General features: G+C 42.8%; 1 protein-coding gene across 1 annotated transcript in view; it reads left to right on the top strand.

The window, feature by feature from the left end:
* Positions 1-366: 366 nt before the first annotated feature.
* The window catches only part of celsr2 (cadherin, EGF LAG seven-pass G-type receptor 2), a 65,086-nt gene continuing 42,021 nt past the window's right edge, over positions 367-23,431 (top strand). Inside the window, exon 1 of the mRNA XM_072382179.1 lies at positions 367-4,138. Coding sequence (XP_072238280.1) covers positions 601-4,138 — 3,538 coding nt within the window. The 5' untranslated portion in view covers positions 367-600. The remainder of the gene's footprint in view (positions 4,139-23,431) is intronic.

The raw sequence follows: 23,431 nt of genomic DNA on the forward strand, positions 1-23,431 counted from the left end.
GTTGTGAGCAGCTATCTTTGTCTTTGCTTTTTAAGTCTTGTGCTCTTTTCAGAGGCACTATGGAGATTACAGCTACGAAATGTGGAAGTTCAAACATGGAAGAAAATTTGACTCAATGTTGTCAAGTGCGCTCATTAATCCAAGTCTGAAGTCAGGCTGTTGTCCTGTGTTAATGAAGCTTTTAGGAAGTTACCATTTATCTCCAGTGGCAGGGTTTCTGTCAAGTCTTCAGACCTCCCTCTCTCCACACAAGCACGCACACACACAGGTTTATGATAATGAGGAGGCTCAAGGCGCAGGGGGAGCAGGAGCCATTTTTTCTATCATTCAAGCGAAGTTGAGCGGACGGAGCGGAGGTGCTGCTGCTGTAGTTGTTCAGGCTTGTGTGAGCGTGTGCGTAAATGTGAGAACAGCCCCGGTCGTGCCAAGGTTACTGCGGGATTACATCTTCCAAACAAGCGGAGTGACCGGGGAGAAGTGCGCCCGCTGAGAGCATGGCTCTTCTGCAACAAAGGGAAACTCGCAGGCGGAAAGTTTAAAGAAATAAGGAGCTGCAGGATTTAGCACTCTCAGACGCGGCTGAACACAAACTGAGGAGCGATGCACTTCGTTAAATGTGATTTGTTGCAGATATTGTGGTGGTGGAAACTGGTTTCGCTGGCGCATTGTTTCAGCGTTCATGTCAGTGAGGATGCGGAGGAAAGGACAGTGGTGGCCGGCGTGGAGCGGGGCGCACGGTGTACTTTGGATCAGGTACTCGCTCCAAAATTCACGGAGCGCTTCTTGGAGACTGAAGCAGCAGCGGGCATCGTATTTGTGACGGGTTCAATAAAGTGCCCCTCGCTGCCTTCAAACCCCTTTACTTTGTACACTGTGGAGGACTGCACGGACTCCGGCTATAGGCACCTCCTCACCAGTCAGTACGATGTGTATGTTCACGGTAGGAACTGTTCACATAAGCGTAAAAGGAAAACACAGTGGGACATGGAGGTCCTTAGTTTGTTCAGCATCCACAACCGCCACAGCTCAGAGTGCCACCAAGCAGACTCTACTTTATTTCCAGTGGGAGGGCTGCTGCCTGGCCCCCCGCTTCGCTGCAAGGTCGCCAACAGCCGAGAGTTTTACTTCTCAGAGGGGTATTTGTTTGTGTCTGAGACGCTGTGCTGGAGGCAGGACACCCTGCTGGAGCTGGACATGCTCTGTGATGTGCTCACAGGAAATGGGCTGAATGTTGACCCTGTCTCCATCCACTGGCGTGTGGGGCATGGCCCCTTCAGGCAGGGCCACATAGAGAAGCTCTTAGAGAAGGCAGCCCAGTCTGATTCAGGTATTGTGAGCAGAAGAAGAAGAAGAAGCATCAATAGCAGCCCTCAGTTTCAGCCCCCGATGTACCAGGTGTCTGTGGCTGAAAATAAACCAGCAGGGACTCAAGTTGTTGTCCTGAAAGCCGTGGATGTGGATGAGGGGGAGGCGGGCAGGCTGGAGTATTTCATAGAGGCTCTTTTTGACAGCCGCTCTAATAATCTTTTTGCTGTGGACCCAGCCAGTGGTGCTGTCTCAACAGTAGAGGTGCTGGACCGGGAAACAAAAGACACGCATGTTTTTCGTGTGACTGCAGTTGACCATGGCATGCCTCGACGTACAGCTATGGCCACCCTCACCATCACAGTCAGTGACACCAATGATCATGACCCTGTGTTTGAGCAGCAAGACTATAAGGAAAACATCAGGGAGAATTTAGAGATAGGCTATGAGGTGTTGACGGTGAGGGCCACAGATGGCGATGCACCTGTTAATGGTAACATCTTGTACCGCATCCTCAACAGTAACGGATCCAATGATGTTTTTGAGATAGATTCCAGGTCAGGTGTAATCCGCACTAAAGGCCTGGTTGACCGAGAGGTGGTAGAGGCCTATATGCTGTTAGTGCAGGCAAATGACCAGGGTCGTGACCCTGGACCCCGCAGCGCCACAGCTACTGTTTACATTGTGGTGGAGGATGACAATGATAACGCTCCTCAATTCAGTGAGAAACGCTATGTGGTTCAGGTACCCGAGGACATGACCCCCAACACTGAGATCCTGCACGTCACCGCCACAGATCAAGACAGAGGGAGCAATGCTGTCGTTCACTTCAGCATCATGAGCGGAAACACACGCGGACAGTTTTATATTGATGCTCAGACGGGTAAAATGGACCTGGTGAGCCATCTGGATTATGAAGCCAACAAAGAATATACACTAAGAATTAGAGCTCAGGATGGAGGACGCCCTCCACTGTCTAACATCAGTGGCCTGGTCACAGTGCAGGTGCTGGACGTTAATGACAATGCCCCTATTTTTGTCAGCACCCCGTTTCAGGCCACTGTGCTGGAGAATGTGCCTCTGGGTTACTCCATCATCCACATCCAAGCCGTGGATGCCGACTCTGGAGAAAACTCCAGACTGGAGTATCGCCTCACTGAAACAATGCCACACTTCCCCTTCACCATCAATAACAGCACAGGGTGGATTGTAGTGGCAGCAGAGCTGGACAGAGAGAGTGTGGACTTCTATAACTTTGGTGTAGAGGCCCGTGATCATGGCTACCCTGTCATGTCATCCTCAGCTAGCATCAGCATGACGATTTTAGATGTCAACGACAACAACCCAGAGTTCACTCAGAAGGCGTATTTTATGCGACTGAATGAGGATGCCGCTGTGGGGACCAGTGTGGTGACGGTGTCAGCCGTGGATCAGGACATCAACAGTGTGGTGACTTATCAGATTTCCAGCGGAAACACCCGTAACAGATTCTCCATCACAAGCCAGAGTGGAGGTGGGCTCATTACATTGGCTCTGCCTTTAGACTACAAACTGGAGCGACAATATGTCCTCACTGTCACTGCAAGTGACGGTACTCTCTTTGACACTGCCAAGGTGTTTGTCAATGTGACAGATGCCAACACGCACCGGCCCGTCTTTCAGAGCTCACATTACACTGTCAACATCAATGAGGACAGACCTATGGGCACCACTGTGGTGGTAATAAGTGCCACTGATGAAGACACGGGTGAGAACGCACGCATTACCTACTTTATGGACGACAGCATCCCTCAGTTTGACATCGACCCCGACACAGGAGCTGTCACCACAAAGATGGAGCTGGACTATGAGGACCAGGTTTCTTACACACTAGCCATCACTGCTCGGGACAATGGCATCCCGCAGAAGTCTGACACAACGTATCTTGAGATACTGGTGAATGATGTCAATGACAACTCCCCACGTTTCCTCAGAGACCATTATCTAGGCTCAGTGATGGAAGATGTGCCGGTGTTCACCAGCGTGGTGCAGGTTTCTGCTATTGATAGAGACTCTGGGCTCAACGGCAGAGTTTTCTACACTTTCCAGGGTGGGGAGGATGGCGATGGGGACTTCGTAATTGAATCGACTTCTGGCATTGTTCGCACGCTGCGCAGACTAGACAGAGAGAATGTGCCTGTTTATAGCCTGCAGGCCTTTGCTGTAGATAAAGGTGTTCCCGCTCTGAAAACACCTGTAAACATACAGGTAACAATTCTGGATGTGAATGACAACCCTCCTGTGTTTGAGAGAGATGAGTTTGACATTATGGTAGAGGAAAACAGCCCCATAGGCCTTGTGGTCGCACATATATCAGCCACAGACCCCGATGAAGGAAGTAATGCACAGATAATGTATCAGATCGTGGAAGGAAACATCCCAGAGGTTTTTCAACTGGATATCTTCTCTGGAGAACTGACATCATTAATAGACCTGGACTATGAGTTGAGGTCTGAGTACATCATCGTGGTTCAGGCCACCTCGGCTCCTCTGGTCAGCCGAGCCACGATTCACATTAAACTCGTCGACAAGAACGACAACGTGCCTGTGCTCAAAAATTTCCAGATCATCTTCAACAACTATGTGACGGAGAAGTCGAGCAGCTTTCCTACCGGAGTGATCGGGCGCATTCCTGCTTCTGACCCTGATGTTTCAGATCAGCTCCACTACAGCTTTGAGGTGGGAAACGAGCTGAACTTAGTCCTCCTCAACCAAAGCACAGGGGAGATCCAACTGAGCCAGGCCCTGGATAACAACCGGCCCCTGGAGGCCTCTATGAGGATCTCAGTGTCAGGTGAGACTGCAGGCTCCACCCAGTGAGTGAAACACAGTGCAGTAATAAGAAACCAGGCTTAGTGAAGTGTACTATGTTTCCTATAATGTTTTTCCTCTCTTCGTTTATATTTTAGCTTTGCTTCACAGAATTATGGCAGCGATGATGACTTAAGTATGTTTGTCATGACCTCATTATTCCAGAGGGATTTACCTGCAATAGAAATATTCATAAACGAGGATTAATAATTATAAGGAACACCTTGCAAATCACTTTAAATAATGTACTGAACATCTGTTACTTCTTGTTAATCATGCAGTTTGGTTTGGATGTCTCATCAAGGCACTTACTTTATTTCACAGGCTTGAACCACTGTTGTCTTTTGTCTAGATTTAGACAGTTTGTCAAAGCTTGTCTGCCTCCTGTGGGATCCACACTTCAGTGGGCAGACTGATCATGCTCCATAATTACTTATCATAACCTCTATCCCACATATAATGAACAACCTAATTCAATTATGACCAATTTCTATAGCTTGTGTAGAGCCTGAATGAAGAGTTGACATCCTTCAAGTGTTCTTTTGTTTGGCAGGATTCTTGTTTTTTGCTTAAATTTGCTAGATTCTGATTTGCTGAGGACAGATGATGCTGGCTCGTTGGTACTTAAAAAATGTTGTTATTCACCATGTCTCAAACCATTAATTCTTACATGCCAGCACATAATTACAGACTTTTATTTGCTCCAAAAATGTGGCTGAACTTGAATTGCACCCACAGAGATTTAGTGTGTAAGGGATATTGCGCTTGGGAGCTTATTTGACGCAGTGTGATCTGCTGTAAATCTGCCTTCTCTTTGACCTTGGCACAATCTAAGGCAGAGAGCTGGAAGCATTATTAAGGGATTGAAAATCCAGAATAAAGGTGAAATAAGATAAGAAGAATGAGGATTAACACTGGTGGAAACCTTACAGTCTGTTTGAAGGTGGTGAAAGCGTAGATTTAGTGGATGTTAAAGTGATTTCCTGTTTGGTGATGAGTCGACACTGAGCAGCAGATAATGTGTGGTTAGCGTGGGCAGTTTTTATGATAGATTGGAGCTCAGCTTAGTCTCGCTGGAGAACAATAGTAAGCTGTCGATGGAGGGGCAGGCGCTCAAACTCATACCAGGCTGTGGTAGGGGGCAACAGCTGTGACTCCAACGAGGACCAATTAGAGGCCGGGTCTCCCCAGCGCGTCCAGCACCTGCTGGGGTTTATGTGTCAGCACCCCTGCAGGAAACAGAAGGAGACGGAGGGAGACAGGAGGACAGAGAGGAGGAGGGGAGTAGTTTAAGTTGTGTAAACAGGGTACATGACGGAAAATTCAGTCGTACTGTAAGACAGTGGAAGAGTCATTAGGCAGGAGCTGTTGGAGGAGGTGAAGGGGATCGAAGATGAGCTCCCTCTATACATGCTGCTGACCCCAATTTTCCGAGGCCTCTCCCTTCAGGGACCTCCCAAGTCTTCTCTTTATCTTTTTCTTTGAGCTGCTGTTCAAGAGGCCCCTTATGATGGACGATTTTTGATAGGCTCTTTTGTATGTTGTTGGACTGTCATTAACATATTTTCTGAGCTCTGCTCTTCATCATGCTGAAATTGATGTGATGCTTGAAATGTGGGGACATATGCTTGTTTTCATCTGAAAGTTAAATTCGATATTTACAAAAATCCATTTGGTAATTATATATCCACTGCATTGCTCAACTCCCATCAAATTGAGTCTTACATTGTCTTAAAATGTTAAAAAAAAGATGTGCATTGATTAGCTTCCATCATATTTCCACTTGGGTTACCATAGAATCATTTTAAAATGCCAGAGAGGATGTTTAATTAGCGCTACTCTGTTAGGTCTACATTCTCTATACTTTATTTTGATATTGATCTACATGCATACCCAATTTAGTCTAGTAAGTCATGGTGATTATCGATAAAAAAAAAGAATGAAATTAGAAGTAATCTATATAGCGGTTTCAAACCATATTTACAAAGTACATTATTAAAAATGAGTTGCATGCAGAGGCCATATAAAGATAACAATAAGCAGGAAGCAATATCAAGATATACTGCCTGGCAAACACCACCTAGATTCAACTGAGAAGTGATCTGGGATTGTTTCAGTTGGTCAGGTTGGGGTCCAGCAGTGTTATGTAAGCATCAGGTCAGCTGACTACCTGAATATACCGAATGACCAGGTGTTTCCGTCGGTATACCTTTATCTTCACTGATGACACAGACATATTCACGGGTGACAGTGCCAGAATTCATTGTGCTCAAACTGTGAAAAGTAGTTCACGGAACACAGGACATCATTTTCACACATGGATTGGCCACCACCAAGTCCAGACCTCAACCCCCATTGATCATCTTTGTAATGTACTTAATCAACCACAATCAAAATCATTGTATATGTTCTACAGGACCACGAGGCTGGTCGCAAGCACTAAAGCATCAGTGATTTGATAAACATGCTGCCGCATGACAGTACATGAAATTAGATAAGTTGGTTCTTTCAAGGGCTTGAAAGCACAATTCTGCAACTCTACACGGCAGTTCAACACTGCCAATACAGGCATTAAAAGCAGGAGAATAGAGAAAGGTCTTAAATACATTAGCAACATCCAGCCTCTCTCATCTTCCCACCCCACACTAGTCACAGAAACACTGAAAATAATGAATCTATGTAAAAAGATAAAAGATACATAAATAACCCATGAAGGATTACGATGAACTTGCAGGTTTAACAGCCTTTTTTTTTTTCAAAGGTAGCAATAAACATTCCCCTGCTAAGATTTATTCAGGTGGGTTTGATATGAACGTTACACGTTTTCCAGCAGAGGATACAGAGAAAGGATTCGGCACTGCAATTATTCACAGCTATAAGCAGGTACTTCATAATACGTCTCACAGTCACATAGCCTGGGGATTTGCTGCCTGTTGAGTACTGTTTGTGTGCACATGCATGAATAAGTAATAGTAATGAATTATGTTAGCCAGTTAAGGAACCAGATTTTAAGCACTGGTGTGCAGGTGCTGAGCAAGCCTCCATACTTATACAGACACCGGACTCATAATAAACACATTTCACACATTTTACCTGCTGCTTTCAAGTCTGAGGGAATTTGTAAATCCAAGCTTAACATTTGTGCCACATTGAGGACAAAACTGTTTGGTTTTTTTTGGTTGTTTCATCCCATGTCACACATCAGTGTCAGTAGAAGAGGTCTAGTCACACAGCAGGGTGAGAGGCAGCTTTTCATCTGCAGGATTAGATCTATTGCATTTGTATCCTGGGATCTGTCAGACCAGTGTTGACATACTCACGGGCTCATCTACTGTTCCCAGGCAAGCGTGAGCCTGCATAAGTAGGTGTTTGCATTCGATGCCAGAGATTTTTTTCCACTGCTTCTCTTTCATCCGGAAAGCCCTGATAATTTTCATATAGAGATTAAAGCTAATCATTATCTCCCACTTCTGAAGCCTTCATTATTCTTGGTATTTGAAATATGAGATCTGTTTGTTGTGTAGTTAGTAGTTTTGTTTTTATGTCAAATTTGCACATTCCTTGCACAATAAAGTGACTGTTGCAGGAGTGGCACAGTTAGCGCTGAATTCCCTAAATGGCAAAACTACACCATCAGGACACTTTGTCCTCTCCTGATCAAATGCTGAGTTCAAGCCAATATCGTGCTCCTCCGCTCACATTGAAAATGCCGGTGCAGAAATTGCAGAAAAAAAAGCAAAACACACAGCTGTGACTAATGACGGCAGTTTGATTCAGCTCACATCGTACTGCGGGTTGTTCAGCCGCTCAGGTGGACAGCAGTTATTTTATCTCAGAGGTCAGTCACAGAGGCTGGTGTGAGTCCTAAGTGGCTGCAGATGCTCAAACTACCTTGCTGTCAAACTTTTGTTAGCCAAACCATCTGGCGTTCAGCCCAGTGACCCGGGGCTGACAACAAATATGTTCGTATGAGTTATGTTTACCGTTTGCTCAGATTATTTGGCACCTTTATAAATGAAATGTGCTCAGGCTCAATTTAAGATCACATTCTTTTCCATTCAGATAATGATCTTTGTTGATGATCAGAAATCTGTTTTGCTTAATGTGTTTTTAGGTTGTCAAGCAAAGCTACAGGACTAGCATTTAAATGGCTTGCGATGTAAGTAAGACATTCACAGCCAGAGTAATTTCATTAGAATCTATTAAGGCATTAAGCTTTCAGTGGATGGGCTTTCTCAGGGGGTTGTCTTCTGAAACATTAACCCATCAAGCTGCACACATCTTTTCTGTGTCTATGTGTGGCCTCCGACAGCTGGACCGCTCTGATTACTTCTTCAAGCGCTGTCCTGTAATTATTTCCCTCAAGTGGAGCACACCTTGGATTTCAATGTTCTTTATGGTTGATAAATGTCTGTTTTCCTCACGCTTGATTCATAGGATTCAAAGTCACAGCTTGCGATGCTCGCCCGACTAGAGTCATCCTTTCATTCTTCGTGCCTCCGTTGCCCTCCCTGGATGGCGTTAGTCACACTTGTATGCTTGTGTGGAATGTTTATGGTGCTGTTTCTCTGTAACATCACCCATCACCTTGATACTGTTTCTCTTTTTGTTTGCCTGTCACCGTTTCCCATTTTTCTCCTATCTACTCAGGTCTCTCACCCCTGCAACCTCGACTGTTCCCTCCCATCATTTCGAGCTCCCTCCTTTTTTATCCCGGTCCTCCCTCCCTCGCTGTCTCTCCCTCCTTTGACTGTTGCCACCCCCCTCACTCCCCCACCTCCCTTGTGAAAGGAAGAATGCCTAAGAGAAATGCTTTATTAAGCACCCAGTTGTCATGGAGAACCCAGCAATGCCTGAGAAATTCCTTGTGGGTGGAGACAAGGGGTACGGCCTCCTTTGTGGAGTGAAGGTGGGGGGGAGGAGAGGCACATAAAGTTCTAAAAAGAAACTGTCCCCCTCTCCCTGTTTCCAGTGAAGCATGTAAGGCCTTCTGCAGACCTGTAATGCTCTGGGACACACTGACCTGTCCCGTCGGGTGCTTTCACTCTGCCAACATTTTTGCAGGACACGCATCCAGCCAGCCGCCAAATAAAAGCAGATCAAATATTTCCATATGCTGTGTTTTCAACGGATAGAATCCTGTCTAGCAGGTGACTCAGTTCAGAGGTTCTGTTTTGAAAGCACAAGTGAGTTTAAAGCTCATGGTGATATGATAGTGTCGTTGTTAAGCCCTTTGATTTGTGACACAGATGCGCTCAGAGGGTATCTGGTTTCTTGCTGCCGGCATGTTTCTCAGCAGCACAACATCCTCCTGTGGGCCTCGCTGCTCTACTCTCACTGCATGTCCGGAGGAGCTGTGGTGGGGTGAAGGTGCGGGTGAGGTGGGGGAAGGATGACATCATCTGTGTGTTAGCAGGGGAAATCATGTTTGAGATTAGGGTCGGCGCATCGCTAGGGTGAGGCCCTGTGGTGCTCGCATATATTTCAGCGTTGTCCTGCTTTGTCCTCACTATCCCAGCAGACAATGGGAGTGGGCTCTGTCTGGAGCTGCCCCCCTGTGTCTTTGTGTCCACTTGTTTCCCCTGGTGCTGCTGTCTTTTAAATACTTTCAGCAGGCCTGTTATTCATCCCATAATTACCACATTTACTGTCTGTTACTTCTTCAGTGAATTGATAATTGGACAAATATTAAAAGTCAAGAACAATGATTCCCAGTGTGAGGTACTAATTGTTGGAGGATGTATGAAGGGAATGTGGGGCAGCTCAACAGACCTGACGAGGATATAGTAAGAGTAAAAAAATATGTCCACAAATTGAGGCAGCCGAGGTCACAATTGTGAGTACATAAGTTAAGTTAATAGTTAAAGGGAACATTTCTACAAATTTGGTTTCTGTCATATTTATGGCACGAGGACATTGGGGCCATTGGTGTTTGTGTCCACAGTGGTTAGTGCTGCATCACTAAAACAATCCAACAATGAGGCTGTATGATGATATGCTTGCTTGGCTCGCAGAAGAGATCTTCTTTCCAAATTGTAAGCTGTGCATGAGGAAGAGGGGCAGTTTGCCTTCAGCCATCGTTTGCTTTTCCCAGCAAACATACGACATCCCCTTGACATCCATAAGACTTTTATGATTTCTGCTTTTGGTTCCCGCTAACATTCTTAGCAGGACTTTATTGACATCTGTTACGAGTTGTTGTTAGGTCTCTGTGCGACATCTCATTGAGATGTAAATCTGGCCTTCGGGGAATGTCCCCTTTTGGTTCCCCAGATAACATTCTCTTTATTGACCAACTGTGTAGGGAAACATTATGATTTTTCTGTGTTTCGTTTGACAAATGTGTTGTGTGTTTGTGTGTTCATGCATAAAATCAGAATTGGGTTTGATCCTCAGAGAAACCTCAGGGAGTTGGCGAGAGGCTCTCATTTAACACCCCTATTTTGAATCAATCAAAAAACACCTCAGACTAGCTGCTGACAGAGAACCCGACACAGTTCAGTATTGCTGATGTTCCAAGGGACCTTTAGCGCACATTCCAGGAATGTCTGATTGTTTGGCGTTTAATTAATGATCAAGTGTCATCATGACTGGAAATATGCAGGAAAGCAGGCTGTCTGAGCAGTCTCCGCTCATGTTGTGCTCACTGACCCATCTCGAGTCACAAAGTCGTCTTATATAAGGGTACAGTTAGCATTTGTTACTTAACATGCTTACTTCAGAGTATACCTCTTTGACACATATTACATAACATCATATTTTGGCGTTGCCACGCTTCATTTACAGGAACAGGTGCTCCAGTGCTGATCTGATGTGACCCAAAAACACTTTACATTTGGCAGTGGATCATTCAGACTGACAGTAACTGAAATGAGAATTGTTTCCTTTCTGCAGTGTCAAAAAAACTAAATTATATAAAATAGAAGCTGAGCTGCACATTTTGCTGTCTGAGTTTGCATTTGTGTTGCTGCATCATTTCGACGAGACTAAAGTACTAAAGAAGCTTATTGCAAAATATAAGAAAAGTAAAAGATCTTTAAAGAGTTTTTGTGTTTATTTTTAATAACTGGACTAACAATTAAACAATGATGTGCCTCACACTTAAAGGAAAAATGGTTCTTTCTATGATTACTACCATTAAATAGCATCTAAATACATCTTAAATTCAGCTGAATGAAAAACATTTGGAAGATGACAGGTGGTGTTGGAGGAGTGCTTCAGTCCGTCTCACTGGGCTGATGAGATAACCATCTTCTATTCTTCTGCTGTGAAGTAAAAATAAAAGCAGAGCTCCAGTCAAGTACTAAAATCACTGCAAGAAAACGTGTCTCACTTTGTGAACATGACAGATTATGTTTATCTTACAGACTTAAACCTTTACGCTTTGTTGGGCTCATTTAGTGTCCAAGCATACTGAAACTTCACAGCAAACTGGTTTCATATGCTTCAGCTCTCACTCAGCCCTCTGTTAGACATGAGGGTGGAAACTATGGCTAGTAGAGGTGGTTAACTCAGAAGTTTAGGATGTTTTATCACTTCCTTATTCACGTTGATCCTGACTGGAAGTGGCTGAGCAAACTGGTTTCCTTGTAGGCTGCTGCAGTAATGTGGTTGCGCTCTCACAATTTGACCAGACTGAAGTAATGAAAGAGATATATTTCTTCCCCTTATTTTTATTTACGCTATTCTGACCTGACTGTTTTGTAATTTTCCTCATGGAGAAAGTGATAAATGCTCATACACTGACTTAATAGGACACATGAATGAAATGTCTTTTTTTTTAACTGCTCTGAGTCCCGGAATAGGACCCTGAGGTGTTGACTTCTCCGTTTTAAAACATGTCAGTAAACAGCGGTTGTTATTGGGCAGATAGATGTTCAGTATCTCTCAGATGACTTGTAGGTATATCTGAGGAACGGCCTCATGCTTGCTCATGTTTTTGCATGCTAATGTCTCTTTGCTGTTGCGCTGACAACGTTTTTCCTTTGATATGTAAATGTTTCGATTGGAAATGCGCAGGTCTGTCTCTATGGCCGTAAAGCTGCTTCTCTATAGAAGAACAATCTTTGGAATGTCCTGTTGTGAAGGACTTCAGATGCAGCAAAAAAAGTGTCATCAGGGGATGCTGTGGATCCCGTCTGCAAATGAGTATGAATGGCCTCTGTCCAGCATCGTCAGCTGTCCTGCTGAACGGAGAAATCAGGGGAGGGACTGCAGGTCTATTCTGACTCTTATAGATTGAAATCCTTCACTTGACATTGAGCTACGCAAGCACTTTTCATTACTAACTCCACAGGCAGTGTGGGAATTAGGTGTTGTTGTGTTGTGGTTGTTATTGCAGCTGATCTCAGTTCTTTTCCCTCTTTAAGCCTAATTACTCTACAGAAGACCAGGAAACGCTTTTTACACCAAATATTTCAAGAACAAGGTCAAACCAGTGAATATTTATTTGATCTTTTTTTTTGCCAGAACAAAAGAAAACCTAAACGCATTTGTGCACACATTGGATTTACAGTTACGATACTCTTTCCTAACACTGTTCGATTCAGATAGCAGGAAATCTGTTGTGTAGGAGTTGGAGCATGCTGTCTGTTCCCTCCTCTCAGAGCGCAGTTGAGAGTTGCAAGTTGGTTTTCAGTTAAACACGAGCTGTTGGTGCTCCGCTGTTTTTAGCTTTTTCTCAACAATAGCATTCTCAGTCTGGAGGAGGTGAGGAGTTTCATCCCAAATCAAACACAAATCTGCTTCAGTCTGCCATCAGTCTGCTCTGAAAATCATGGTGATTAGAGAAGCCCTTGTAGTGTGTTTTGCTAACTAAGCTACCAGTTTCTCACCTCTTTTTCTACTTTTAAGTCAAGCACTATTATGATATGTAGTAATTAAAGTAGATTAATATGCAGGTGTAGGACACTCTTTAGTTACTCCTTAATATAATGTTATATATTTATAAGAGATGGTTTTGGGAAGTTTCGCCCCAAGTTGTTCTAAAATCTTAGTTGTGGTCCTATGTGGCCTTGCAGCGTCGACTGGGCTCTGTCCCTTACTGGGAGGCTTCACTTGATTTGTGATGGTGAGGTGGTGATGTGAGCTGCTGGTGTTGGTGGGGTGGGGGGCTGGTAAGAGTCATTAGAGTGTTTTATGTGGGGTGGGGGTGGTGGAGGTGGGGGGGGGGGGACAAAGGAAATGGGATGAAATACCCACCCTCCACCCCCCTGCAACGTGTAACCTCCACCTCCCAACCAGCCCAACCAGCTATTGGCCTCCATTCAGGCAGCAGTTGAGTGTGCTTCACCTTTCAGTCCTTCTTAATTCAAACGGGCCGCTCCCCAGTCACATTTTACTGCATCCCTTTTGATCACCAGAACCCGAGACTCCGGCTTTTAAATTAAACGGACGCCAAACAGAGTGCTCTTAGCTTTAATGAAGGAGACACTGGATAAGTTTGATCTAATTACACAATTTCTAATGCTGGCAGAGCACTGAGCCATAAGACTATCATTGTGATGATAAAGTTCTGTTGACTCAATTCTAACTCACATCAGTAGTCATTAGTGCCTGTCCAGGACTGATTTGTTTTTGCGTTCTTCCTTACTGGAAAGTTAACTGAACCTGAGCTAGCTGACTCAAATAAAGAAGGGATTAAATCTGTTGTTCTGCTGGGTTTACTCTGTTATTTATTGTCCACACCTTGGAGAAAAAACCTACATAATACATGCGTAATCGTATGGACGTCAGAAGCTTCATCTCGTGGTCTCATATGTTAACACAAGCCTGTGGTTGTCTTTCCTATCAGGACAGAATTGGGATAGTAACGGAAAGATCCTTGACCAAATGGAGACTGAATCAAATTAAAATTAACTGGATACTAAATTTATCTGAGACCTTGGAAATCTAAAATTCACCCAGAAAAAAAAATCCCAAATAAAATAACATTAAAAAAAGTCACTCGCTGCAGTTTTTCTTAAACAAGAGTTCCAGCTTCTTCTGATTCACTTTTGAATCGCTTGGTTTTGTAATGACAAGCCTCTTCATCTGCAAGGTTAAAAGGTTTGTTCTTAAATTGGCTGTAAACAAGTCAAACTCAAGTACTTTGGACAAGTGAAAGGTAATGTATTAGTCCAGGTCATAAACACACATGTAGCTGCAGGGTGCATTTAATCAATGAATATGATCAGCAGCTCCAAAGGCAGAGTATTCAATTCAAATTAATTAAACTGTGTGCTGCTGGTGATCTCACAAGCCCTGCACTGAAGTGGTAGCATTGTGGTGTGCCTCTGTCAACTTTGTGGTGTTGGAATGTAAAATGTAACCCTGTCAACCGTAGCTTCACTCTGTTCAAAAGTGGTATTTGATCTGAACCTTGTTTGGATTTTACGTGGCCACAGTTGCCATGACATCAGTCTTTTCTACAACATCAGCACTAACTAAATTCTCCATACTATGTTTTCTCTAACACGTCTCATCTAGCACCAATAGCTTCTGCCATATTTTTTTTATTACATCGCCATCAGAAATTGTTAATTTAACAGGTTTCTTACCATCAGACATTAAGGGCGTCGCATCGATAAAACTAGTCAATGTGTGTTCATGAAGCTGTAGAGTAAAATCTAAGGAGTCTTTAAAAGATAGGTGTGAAGTAAATCTTTGTCTGATGTCGCTTGATGTGCTTGTACTTGGCAGTACACCACTTCATGATTGTGACTGTTTTGCTACTCCTGTGTTGGCTCTTTGGGGCTATTTTTAAGTCGAATGTCTTGGCTATTTGTTCATTTCTGTCCCAGATCTCACTCATTCTCATTTCAAATTAAAAACTCTTTAAATACGTATAGTTTGCAGAGCGGCCCAACTTTTGGAGCTGTAAAGGCTGTGAACTGCAAAGACACTCACAGCTTTATCCCTCCAAAGCGATTTTTAATTCATGATCTCCCTATTGATCTTGGAAATGGGACCACGGCTTTGTGCTCTTTGATGTTCTGAGCACCCAGTGCGTGCTGCACATACTGTACGGCAATGATGCTGAACAGCCAAGACAGGCTCTGTTCAACCTCATTACCTTCTTACCCCGAGGTTTCCCCCAACATGACACACTTCTGCTGCAAAACAATGAGCTGCCTCTGAGGCAGATCACAGATTGAACGTGGCCGTGACTGAGTGAGGTCCTCTTTATGTGTCATCGTTAGATGTGTGATGAATGGTTGTTGGAGGGAGCTGTTTGAGTGTGATTATTTATGGTCTCTCTACTGCCAGGATAATTAATGTATTTTTACAGGGGATCTCATGTGTTTCCTCTCCTTACAGTAACCTGAAGACGTTTTTGTTGGCACGGTGCTTAACTTGCATTTTGAGAGATGGAGCGACCAGGTTTTTTTAACCTGTGTTTCTGACCCTTAAGTCCTTAATACATACAATCTTGATATAATGGGAGTTCATTATGAATATTTCAGCACTCAGGAGGAGGTCAGTTGAAAACTGTCATAAAGAAAACCAAAAAAAAGCAATCAAACTTGATTTTTGAAAATTACATGATTAGCTGCTTTTTGACATGTAAAGATGACTTGTTCAGTTGAGATTTATTCACATGCATGAATTGTCTTCATTTACTCTGTTTATGCTGAAGGCACCACAAAAGTAATGGGCTGTCAGCTTGTTCTCACACTGGTGACAGAAGTGTATAGTAGAAGTGGCACATTTCTTTCATTTATTTTCTGTTAATTGTGTGTCCTTTTACACTCTGTCAGACCTGTTAGACTGTGCCAGCTGCTCAGTCACAGAAAACAGTGGCTGTTCTGCAATATCATGTGTTTTAATTTAGCACAGTCACTGAAGTCTCTTTCCTTTTTTTTTTTTACCTTGAGGTGTTGTTGAGCTTCAATGCTAAATGATAGATTTTGACATTACGAATTGCACCCATTCAATGGAAGGAGTTTGAGTTAGCTTTGCCCTACATTATACTTGACAAAAGGAAACAGGCTGTAAGAGTCCACAGCAACGCTCGCAGCTCTAAGTTTGAACATCATCACCAAAATAACGTCAGACTGCTAACATAATTGCAGTGACAGTACTTTGGTGTTTTAAGTTCAGCATCCTATCTTCACTTCACTGATTCACTTCTAAGAATAACCATTCAACCCAACATGAGTGTTTTTGGATGGTAAGAGGACGCCAAAGTACTCAGAGAGAACCATGGCATGCACGGGGTGAGCATTCAAGCTCCACACGGAAAAGGCCCGGGAACCTTGTTGTTGTGGGGCGACAGCCGTGACTACTGCTCCACTGTGTGGAGGAGATGTCCTCAGCTAAAGAAAACAGACTTTTTTTCTCCAGTTAAAAATAGCTACACAACTACTGCGTCCAAATTAAGCTCTCACAGTATAACACTGACTGTTCATTTAGTTTAAACATGTAGAAAAGTGATATTTCAGCTGCTTCCATCCACAGCTGCTATGTTTTACACACCCACTGTGCACCTGGCTCACAAACATTGATTTTTATGGCTACAGGACATGTTGTTCTGAGAAAACTGTGACTCCATAAAGATCATTATATTTATACTGCACTTCAGTTGCAAATATCGCACCTGCCCCATGTCTTTTCCTGTCACTCTCATAGACATGTCTGAGGGGGGAAGTACATGGCTGATGTCTGATTGATGGGTCTTATGTGCAAAGAACGATTTTGTATTAAATGGACAAAATGCGGAAATACTTCCAGGCTGGAGACCAGGCTAAAACTTGTTTTTCTATGACTGATATGTCATTAACTATGAACATTTCGGTCCTTTGTCCTTTCAAAAGTGACAGATTCAAATTTTCCTAAACTGATTTCTAAGCTCTTTAAGTGTCACATATTGGTTTTAGTTAATGCTTTGGGTGGTGCTTTAAATCACCATTGGTTTTAGTGTCTCTGCGGCAGGAACCTGCACCACTGCTCTGCACACCATCGTTGGTGGAGGTACGGCTCAGCTCGCTGACCCTCTGTCCTCTGGAGGCCATACCTGCCCATGCTGTGCTTGTTTTGTTTAGAGAAGGCAGCTCATGGTCAACGTGTCCACGTTAGTTATGGATTCAGATCAAACTTGCAGCATTTTGTTTGTTGACCTCTCTTGTCTTGTTACCCATCTCACCTAGAATTTTTCTCTTCTACTCAGAAATATTTAGATATAAAGAGAAGAGGGTGAATAACTGATCACTGTCACTTGCTCAGAGGGTGATGGCTGAGTTAATGCTGTGCTGCTGGGTGATGTCTCTGTCCTCAGTGATTTGGTCATGCAGTCTTTCTGATCTTTATCCACCATGACTTTGTTGACATTTTCTGGGATTCAGCTGGGAGATTTGATGCAGACTTTGTGATCTAATTAGGTCAGTCTCACCAATTTGTTCTTTGTCCTTTGCCTCCTTACTATCCCAGCCTCTGAGAACCAGAGTGGGCTTCAGCAGAAATCCAACTATCTCCAACTTGGTTTGATTGCATATTTCTTCATGGCGAATCATTTTTCTGTTTACATAGTATTATGTCAGTGGATTATTTGTTTTTCATGTTTCTGCTGAGGATTCAAACTGGGCTTTGTTTTATATTATATTTTGATATATATTAAGCCTCACATTTCCCCTCCAATCAAGGACAAGGACTGCCTTTGTCTTGAGAGACTTCTCTGTAAATCATAATGAGCCTGCTTGTTTACATGCAGTGTATATAACAGGGGAATCTTTTCGTTAAGATGATACATTTGGAACACAATAAGTTTTTCAAAAGAATGTTATCAGGTGCAAACTGCTCATCGGCAATCCAAAAAACAGTGAACCAGCTATATTTTGGCTTGTTTTGTGAAATTATTGAGTATTTTGGACTCATATCCACCCTCTGGGCAGCACAAGATTTTCCAAGACACCAGGCCTTGTTGTTTTCTTTACATTAACCGATTCTGTGTTGACTAAACCTCAACTGTTTCAGTGTCCACTCTGCACATATTGACGTAGAGATCACCACCTCCCACACACACACACACACACAATGCTGTGCACAGCTTTGGCAGTCTTGCATCCACAGTGTGTGTGTTTAATCTTTCTCCTGGCGCCACTTCCTCGCTGAGAGCATTCCTGGCACCCAGAGGCTCAGAGGGGTCGAACTGTGGGCTGAAAACAGCGTCACACTTCAGAGCTGGCACCTTGTCTTGTTACCAAATAAGCATCCCTCTTTTCCTCCTTTTTGGCCCAGAGAGGCACCGCTTACCCTCAGTTGCTTAAGCGCAGGATACTTCCGTGGAGAATGACCTCTTTGAAGGATGGTCTGGTTCCTTTGAGAGGAGATTCTCCTCGCGCTCAGTTTCCCAGCGCTGCGTCTACCTCTGGAGCTCTGCCCGAGCTCCCATCCAAGAATGTGAATTGGCAGAGGATGTAATTAAGGCGATGTCTGTCCTTATACATGGCCTAACCTTTAAAAGACCCAACTCATTTAGAGCACTGTTTTGCTGGATACTGTTGCTTCAAAGAATCAATTTTTAAGTGAACTGAATAGGTGAAGAGATGAACTGGCTGAGGCAGAAAGTAATTTGTTGTTTGTGTTGTTGCTGGAATTAAAGTCTTATACTATGAGGAAGTGTGGTAACACAAGTGCTTTGCTGTACAGAAGCTTTGTTAGTCTCCCTTGAGGTTCGTTAGTTGAAATATTTTAATTTCTTTTTCCCTTTCTGATGTCTGCATGTATCCATTCTCAAACTCTTCTCTGGTGCAGGGAACAGAAATTACTTCCAGGCCTATGTAAATGCTGATAATGAAGAGTTGGATAGTGTGATAAGGAAGACCTGCTTTTATCAGTGAAAGTTGAATCACACAGTGGACATATTGTTTACTCCATTTTGTTTGTCAGGATATCAGCTATTTAACGGTCAGCGCTAACTTCTCCACATGCAAATGCTTTGGCATCTAGAACAACTTAAACTTAAGTAATGTTATAGCTATATATAGGGAATTTTACACTGTTTCACTTTCTCATGAGAGAGTTGCTTACTCTTATCACTATTTTGTCAGAATAAGGGCAACTATGGGATGATAAAAATGTATGGAAAGTCTGGAAATGTACACATGCTACCTTTAGAATCTTTTAAAGTGATGCTCAGCAGTAAGCCATCCAACTTCTGTCAGACTCACAACTGGCCTGTTGTAAATGTTTTTTTTGGTTTTTTTTTCTGCTCTGGTCAAAACGCCCACTAACTTAGCATTTGAAAGCAACGAGACAGTGTTTAATAGGCATCCCTGCCTTTATCAGATGTAGTTGGAGGTAGAAATCGGGTTCAGCTTCAATCAACCCTAATGGGAACACATCAGCCACATGCACGTGCTGATTTTCAATCCGTATTTTTTAGTCTGGGCAACAAGCGTGAACACGTCTTACTTTTTCTTTTACAGTAAAACAGGTTCACTAAGTGTAATGTCTCATATAGAGGCTCTGTCACTGCAGCAACTCACAATCTAAAAGAGAGGTCCAGTCAGAAATAACAGACGACTCTAGTTATCAGAGAAACGTGTGTTTATCAGAATCTATAACACAGCCTGTAAAATACAAAGTCATGCTGTCCATTGATGTTGGTATGGTGGCAGGCTTTGTAGCTCCCAAAGCACCGAGAAAAAACACGCTTCTACTGGCAGTAAAGGATTTAAAGGAGACATGTTATTGGATTTCTTCAGAAATTTCAATTTCCTGAGGTCGTAATGAAATGTCTGTAAGACACTTTGGTCAGAATAACACAGAGACAGCAACTCCTTTTTCTTCAGTTTATTTACATCTCCTCTTAATTGGATCATTTTAGGGCATGGAGTGACTCACTCAACTTCATTTCACCCTTCTCCTCCTCAGGGTCTGCCTTTTGTTTTTTATAGACCTTGAAGGCATTATTAGAGAGCATAGGATAGCCTCAGATCACAGATTAAAACTGATTTTATTCCGCAGTTGGACCACGGATAGTTGTGGTACAACTCTGTGGTACAACTCTGGTCTCTTTATTAGTCACATGCACTGCAGAATGTTACAGCTTTTGGCTGGTTAGTAACCACCATTTAGAACTCGGACCATATTTCCTCCATCACACATATCAGCTTCATAAACTCTGGACTTGACTGTTCCTTTACTTGTGTTTTGTTAAATTTTTTGTGGCTAACATTAAGAACGGTTGCTTATATTGGAAATATAATGACCGTCACCAATGACAAAGAGGAAATTGGGCCTATTAGAAGTCAGATTTCTTTGTTGGGATATAAAACATTAAACAAAGTAGTATTTTCAGCTACTACTAAACTATTTAACTGAACTATTGAACTATAGAACTAATGATGAAGCTCAATACAGAACTCCAGGGTTGTGTTTTTATTTGGCGGTGACTTAGACACTCAGATTTAGATCTCAAGCACAGAATAATTTTCCATAACCTTTAAGCAGCTTGTTTTAGCAGGTGTATTTGGGTTTGAAAAACCCACTTAAACACCACTTTCGGTGTAAAAAAACAGCATTATTCCACCAAAACAAGCCGCCAAAATCAATGTCTCAACAGCTACAAAGTGCTGAATCATCAATCATCTTCGGTCTACAAGACCTAGTTTAAAAGTTAGGTTTGATTAGCGTAAAGTGAATTAACTCCTACACACCTAGTTGCCGTTATCTTGCTTCCTCTTCCTCTATCTTAAAACCTCCAGACTAAACTGAGAGAGTTGTTTTACCACACAGAACATGGGGCATGGAAGTCCCCGGTCTACTGCTGTTCTCACCAGTTAGTTTGTTCACGCTAGATGAAAAGCCCGCTAAGACCTGCACACATCTGCCTTTTGTCTTGATTGAGAAACGCTACCGTCCGCACACAGTCTCACGTCCAATAACTTTGCCGTAGTTGTGTATTTATGGGCTCCAACTCTCCTCGGCAGTGATGTAAACATCACATCTGAGTGACCTGAGAGAATAAGTTAGTCGATGGAGACTAGTGTTTTTAATCAATCAAAAGAAGAAAAAACAAAGCAGTTTGAAGACATCTCCGTGGAAATCACACATTTCCTATTTTTTTGTGTCATGTCATTGTGTGATCTACAAGTTCTCACCCTTCACCCATTCAAATGTTGGGAATTTGCCCCTGATCAAACATGAAGGAAAACAATTGTCTTTGGGTGTTCTCACTGTGATGCTCTCCTCTCTTATATGCATGTGTCTTCTTGCGTACACAGGTGTAAGTTTTGTGTGTATGTGTGTTTACAGTAAAGTGTGAATAAGAGGTGCGACCCAGCTTTGATTTTTTTTTCTCCCCCATTTCCTCTGTTCAGCCCCTGTATTATTACTGTGCTGGAATCGCTTGACTGAAAGCTGGGGGATTAAAGCCGTGTCAAACATGCTTCTCTATCTCACTTCCTCTACAACCACCCCTCCTTTTCCTCCCCCCTCCTTTGGCACTCTGTGTTTAAACTTGCCTGCTGCCAAATCAGGGATCTGGTAACTTTGGGAAGTGCTATTTCTGTGAATTTCTGCTCACAGGTTCTGCTCCCTGGCTTGCGTCCAGACGCCACAAACAAAGCATCTTATTGATTATTTTAGAGGGAGAGGCCGAGGCTTGTTTTCCAGACACATTTGATTTGATTAAGGCCTGTTCAGTGTTTGCTCTTGAGGCTACAGCAACTTGCAGGTCAGCTAGATAGACAAAAAGGTCTCTCTCCATGACCTTAAAGCATTTGTTACTTCAGAAAAACTCATTTATTTCAAGCTTCCATTTGACAAAATTAATAGTAATTATTATTAGTTCCTGTAAGTGAAGCAGTAGACTTGAGAATAGTGCTACACACAGGCTCATTTCAGTGATACAAATTTCAGCATCTTAAGAATGTATCTCAAAGCGTTTGAGCTCAGCTGTATGATGAGTTTTTCCTCGCTGGGCTCCTCTTCTTGATAGAAGTTTTGAACCTTTTCAACATATGTTACAACACCTATCATGAGCAAAATCAGTCATCAGTGCTATGGCAGAGGATTTATGCTGTAAATCTGCAGAGTTCAACCCAAAGTCTCACAAAGGCAAGATCAGACAGCCTGTATGTTTTATGTAGACTATTTGGAGGAACCAGCACCAACCAGAGATGACTGCTTTGGGAGGGGAAGTTTGTACAGGTTCTGTTTCTTCTTCTTGACCTGCATGCCACTAAACCCGGGAACTGGACTATCTCTGGTGTTGGTCAGGTGACCAGTTCTAATTAGTCCGGCTTTCTGGAGCAAGAAGTACCTGTACTGTTGAAAAGCTTTGAAAGTGAGATCAGTACCGTAATCATGTGCATACGACCTTCTTCAATTCCTTACATCTTTCCTGAGAATTCTTCTGTGGTTCAAAGATATCTGATATTATTATTATGAATATTTTTTACTTGAGCTCTATTGAAAATACAGTCATCATACATTGGATGTATAAATGTATGGCTGGATTACACCATTATTAGAAGTGGTCATTGTTTAGCAGAGACAGTGAAGGCTGGTGTCAAGTGCTGGCAGTGGAGATCTGGCTGAATAAGTGAATTCATTAACCAAACAAAAACTCTTTTAGGCGTTAAAGTCACAGATAATGAGATAAACACATGATAACTAATGATAGAATGAGGTAAGATATAAGTGACTTATGAGCTCAAATGCTACAGGGTTGTTCAACAGCTGTTTTGAACCAAACTGAGATATGGTCTCAGTTTTGTCCCGCTGTGTGTTTGGTAACCATGGTATGACAGTGACTCCGTGTCACAGGGCACAAAGCCGAATGATCCAGGTTAAGTTTTGCATTTGTCTCAAAACGTTCCTTTCAGCTAAATGTAGAACAACCATATTCCAAACAGTGTGTTTTGTGCTTGTTAGCAACATTAGATGACTGTGTTCTGATTGGGGCCATTACTATAATTCCTTTTCCTCCTCAGTGAGCAGTGCACTTTTTGCTCCCGTTAGGGATGTTCAGCTGATTCTAATGGCTGATAAGCAGTTTTGTGTAGTTTTAAATGCAGTTATAGTGGAAGAATAAGGGAGAAGAAAGAGTCAGCGTAAACATTGGCTGTGGTGGGTTTGCCAAATGAGGCCTAACAAGATTAAACAGAATCCTTTAAATTTTTTTTTGCCAGTCGCTAGTCTAGATTTAAGGTCACATTTGGCCACTGAAAGTGTTTAAAAAAAAAAAAAAAAAAAAAGCAAATTGATGTTTTGCACTTACTGTACAACAGCAGACAAACACTGGATGTCTGCATTCACAGACAAATAATTGAAGGTTGGAGGATAAAACATG

This window comes from Leuresthes tenuis, unplaced genomic scaffold, assembly GCF_036924035.1.
Source record: "Leuresthes tenuis unplaced genomic scaffold, fLeuTen1.0.hap1 SCAF_3, whole genome shotgun sequence".
NCBI lineage: Eukaryota > Metazoa > Chordata > Actinopteri > Atheriniformes > Atherinopsidae > Leuresthes > Leuresthes tenuis.